General features: G+C 41.7%; 1 protein-coding gene across 2 annotated transcripts in view; it reads right to left on the bottom strand.

Moving 5' to 3' along the window:
* Positions 1 to 4945, bottom strand: part of LOC107690543 (neuroblastoma suppressor of tumorigenicity 1-like) — an 8949-nt gene that overhangs the window by 1853 nt on the left and 2151 nt on the right. The window contains exons 1-3 of one of the 2 annotated variants that reach the window (XM_016488900.1): positions 4344 to 4570; positions 3548 to 3728; positions 3257 to 3368 (exon numbers count right to left, since the gene is read on the bottom strand). In XM_016488900.1, the coding sequence (XP_016344386.1) occupies positions 3257 to 3368; positions 3548 to 3720 (285 nt within the window). In that variant the 5' untranslated portion in view covers positions 3721 to 3728; positions 4344 to 4570. Of the gene's footprint in view, positions 1 to 3256; positions 3369 to 3547; positions 3729 to 4343; positions 4571 to 4945 lie in introns of those variants that run through there. The other variant, XM_016488901.1, reaches the window with a different exon arrangement.

Raw genomic sequence — 4945 nt, 5'->3', positions numbered from 1 at the left:
CTGCACTTATGAACTTTAATATGCATTATACAGAGGCAAGATGAAAAGAAAAAAGACAGTAAGTTCCCCTCAGACATACATTCATATAAACTCCTACCCCTAATTGAATCGCGATTTGTTTAGCATCTCAACTGATTTGAATCATCACATATTTAAATCGATTTTCAACCGGCTCGCGGTTAATCATTGCATCCCTACTTATCGTGAGAGAAACATTTTTAGTTTCAGTCGCATAACATTGGTTCATGGAAACGCCGTCATTTCGCAATAGTTTTTAATTGACATTTATAAAATATCACAAAAGTTTTGCGCAAATCTATAATAGAAACGCAGCTACTGTTCACTAACATGCTGCGACGCAGTAATGCAACAATCTTTTCCGCATTAAAGGCAACAGTTTTCGGCAACACAGCAACCAGACGACATTCATGTTGGTGAAAGTTGGAGATTTGAGGGAAACATGAGCTTCAGCGAGTGTTGCTGCTGCAGCGATGCATTATGCAAAAGCGCAGCGGTGCGATGCAACCAAAGAGGTCATACCTGGGCCGTAATGCCTCTTGAAACCTTGCTGCAAATACTGTGGCAAAATGCTTGTGATGTTCCTCATTTGTAAGTCACTTTGGATAAAAGCATCCACCAAATGAATATATGTAAATGAAATGCAAATGAGGAGAAAAACATGTCTATTTCACAAAGTTAAGAGTCCTTTTATGTTAATGTGCTGCTTGCAAAAAAGGTGTCAGTATACACTTTTGAGCCTACTTTTAAGTGCCGACTGTCCGTCAATAGAGAAACACTTTTTGCCTGAATAATGATGTCGTTAACTGGACTATGCTAAATGGCTAAACATTGACTGTGGGTAAAACTCAATATAAACCAACAACCCATCTCAAAATCACCAACTCTCACGGAAAAAATGACATTCGGTTGCTTTGTTGCTGTGAAAGTACCCTGAACTCTTTTAAGGGGGAAATCTCAGTAGTTTAAAGCCAAACATGCTCTGATTGGCTGTGATTTTGTTTTTCCTGAAATTACGCTGGAAACCCGCATGGCGTCTGGTTAGGATGCTGTGTAACGTTAGTCTAAAGTAAGTGAGCGTCGGTAATGTGGGTCAGATCAGGTTGCTGTCACATTACTGCAGGTCTTTGTCAACACAAGCCCGAGTCTGTTTTATTTACCAAACGTGAACTGCTTTCTATTAAAGCCAGATTGTATGAAAGAACATAATAAGTAGCAGAGAGCGGCCCCTTTGAGTCAGCGGATAACGCTAGGAGAGGTCTCGCAAACAGAACATGATGTTTCTGCGTAAATATAGCAAAACCTTTTCAAGTCGAGCTGAACCTCAACAATCTTTGTGCGTCACAACGTTTAGTTAGCATCAATACAAAGATTCCCAGAGCTCAACGGGTGAGAAAGAGGGCAAACAAAGTGATTATTTTCATATGTTGATATCTCGCACACACTTCCCGTGTTCCTCTGGCGAAATCGCCGGTGGTCAAACATTCCCGTCTTCTGCCAGGCAAAGCAAAATAAACTCCAACGCTAGAGGGCAGCTGAGCAGCCAGAACTAAAGCCCACCGCGAAATACTGTAAATACACAAAATCAACACACACTCACGCGTGACAGTTAAAACACGCCGTGTTCTCTGCACAAGACAGATGAGTGTGTTTGTTGTCTTTCAACATGCCTCATAAAGAGTCACTCAAGCTTCACTGCGAGTCCATCAATCATTGTGCTGGATGTTAAATAGGTATTGCGGTTTGCTTGCAGCACACCACACGACAAGACACGCGGCATGCGGCAGGACGCATTTATCACTCCAGCTGAAAGAGTAGCTGCACGGGACGCATTCTCAAATGCACATCGACATGTTTTGAGAATTCACTGTCACGCCAGAGAACTGAATCACAGTATTACCGCAGTGCATATGTCAATTTGCACGCAATGTGTCTGCTGTTTTCACTACTGCAGCACAAATACGACAACTTGGACACAGTACTTTTGGAGTACTCATTACTGAAGCACGAATATGATGGGAATATTTATGACGTTTGCTATTTTCAAGTTGCAGTTTTCAATACTACGACTAAAGTGGCAATTTGGATGCAGTATTTCTACTGTTTTCACTATTGCAGCACAAATATGGTAATTTAGTCGCAATATTAATAAAGTTTACCATTTTCACTATTGCATCAAAAGTGTCAATTTGGATGAAGCATTTTTGTTTTTATTATTGCATCACAAATGTGATAATTTGGACTCAGTATTTCTGCAGTTTTCACTACTGCTGCACAAATGTTATCTTTTACGTGCAATGTTTCTGTAGTGTGTCATTTTCACTATTGCAACAAAAAAGACAAATTGGACGCAGTGTTTCTGCAATTTTCACTATTGCAGCACAAATGCTGTAATTTACCCACATTATTTCTGCAGTTTGCCATTTTTCACTGCTGCGGCAAGAGTTACATTTCTGACTCAGTATTTCTGCAGTTTTCACTACTGCCGCAGAAATGTTACCATTTACTCTCAGTATTTCTGCAGTTCACTATTTTCACTACTACTCGCAATATTTCCTGTTTGCCATTTTCACGATTCCAGCAAAAGTGACTATTTAGATGCAGCACTTATGCAATGTTCACTATTGTAGCACAAATATGACAATTTTGATGCAGTGTTTATTTAATTTTTACTATTGCGGCATAAATGTTATCATTTACTTGCAATATTTCTGCAGTTTACCATTTTCACTATTGCAACCAAAAAAAGACCGAATGGATTCAGTATTTCTGCAGTTTTCACTTCTGCCGCAGAAATGTTACCATTTACTCTTAATATTTCTGCAGTTCACTATTTTCACTACTGCAGCACAAATATGATAATTTTACTCGCAATATTTCTACAGTTTGCCATTTTCACGATTGCAGCAAAAGTGACTATTTAGATGCAGCACTTATGCAATTTTCATTATTGTAGCACAAATATGACAATTTTGATGCAGTCTTTCTTTCATTTTCACGCCGTGTTTCTGCAGTTTTCACTACTGCAGCACAAATATTATAATGTATTCATAATATTTCTACAGTTTTCACTACTGCAGCTCAAGCACGGCAATTTGGACACAATATATCCACTTTCACTATTGCAATATACTGCATGCCGTCCAAAGGAACATGTCGTTTTGGCGTGAACATTTTAAAGTCTGGCTCATAAAAGTGTTTGTAGTTCACACAGCGAGTTTAATTGTGACACACTCACCACCTCCCACTGCGTCTGCGCCGGCATGCAGGAGTCACAATGGACCAGAGACTCGGTGGATTGTGGGAAGGTGTTGGGCACACTGTAGCTGAAACACTGACCCAGACAGGCCCTGAAAACACAACACTGTTAGAACCATCTACAAAGCCCACAACACACACGATAATTGCTGCACTGTTCAAGTATCGCAATATTTAATAGCTGAATGTTTATTTTGGTCAAACGAACACAGAGAAACATTCAAGAATTCCCTAAACTGGACAACAGTGTGTGTGTGTGTGTGTGTGTGACCTGTTTTGGATGGATCGTGGCGTGCAGCCCGTGTGTCCGACGATCTGCGTGATGTTTTTGGCCTCACACCAGGCGCTTTTGTCGGGGAAGAGCGCGAGGCGGTTGATGTGAGTGTGTGGAGCCGCGCCGCAGAACTCAAGCAGCAAACACGCCAGCAGAACACGCAGCCACATCGCCAAACCTGAAAACACATCGTTAACGCTGCGAATAATCCGACATCAGAGTTCAGAAGAATGCCTCTGCTGCTTTTCTAAACCTCATTTATCTTGTTTTATTAGAGTCTCAGTCTCTGCTGAATGTTCTGGACTCGTTCTGGCCGGTTTCGCACCGATGGAGAGTAATCAACTCTTCACATGGCCAGAACTGGCTCACAATCACAGAACGAGGCACAAGAACAATGTAGTTCACTCGGTCCAGAACACCAGAGAGAGAGACAGGCAGAGAGACAGACAGAGTCTGATACCACCTGACTCTAATAAAGCATGCATCTTAAAAGCCTCCTCTGTTTTATGCCAAAGCGAACAGACGTAGTTTAAACAGCACGTCCACAAGAAACCTAAAGCCCTGCTTTCATAAAAAAAAACACTACCAACGGATCCAATGTTACATTTCAAAGAGAAACAGAAAGAGAGACAGACACAAATAGTCTCTTTTAGTTACATGACATTAAAACTACTTCTCAACTTAAACTTCAAGAACAAGCAAAGCCGAACTTAAAGAGACCAATTAAACAGAGCTAATGAAGTCAAACAAACACTTCTGCAGAGTTCAGTGAGGAGATCCGAGTCAGACTCACGGTTTCTCGAGCGTCTCTGTGTCTGATGTCCCGCTGACGGATCTCATATGGTGATTAACGGATGAATCGCCCTGTTATGACCCGCTGGAGTTAAACAATTACATCACACACACACACAGAGTCAGAAGAAACACAATGAGTTGCTCCGTGTCTCTCAAACACACAGCCAGCGGAGCCGTTCGCTGCAGTCTGCCCTGCGCCGAGTGTGTGTGTGTGTGTGTGTGTGTGTTTGCTGCACCTCTGATTCACTCTTCACATCCCAGCACTGAAGTCGCCATCTTGAGAGACCACATGACCCGATCCACACGCGCGCGTGCGCTCTTCCTCGGGGACCGCAGCCTCCTCACGGCGCGTTACCATGGAAACCCCCTCAGTATGACTAGATGATGCTGAGACACGTCTAACACTTCAGGTGTAAAGCATTCATGCTCACGTGACGTGTGTGTATAAATGCAAGCTTTTAACTCTGTTCAAAGGCGTACTTAGTATTCATAAATTCTGTAAGTAATTTTCATAAATGAATAGTTTTAAGAAGTTTGTCATTGCTGATTTTCCTTTGCATTATCAACTCAGATCACTTAATTGTGACTGATACGTGCAGT

Source organism: Sinocyclocheilus anshuiensis, unplaced genomic scaffold (assembly GCF_001515605.1).
Source record: "Sinocyclocheilus anshuiensis isolate Anshui unplaced genomic scaffold, SAMN03320099.WGS_v1.1 scaffold1849, whole genome shotgun sequence".
Lineage (NCBI taxonomy): Eukaryota > Metazoa > Chordata > Actinopteri > Cypriniformes > Cyprinidae > Sinocyclocheilus > Sinocyclocheilus anshuiensis.
The sequence above is the reverse complement of the archived record's forward strand: the minus strand, read 5'-3'. Positions and strand labels throughout refer to the sequence as shown.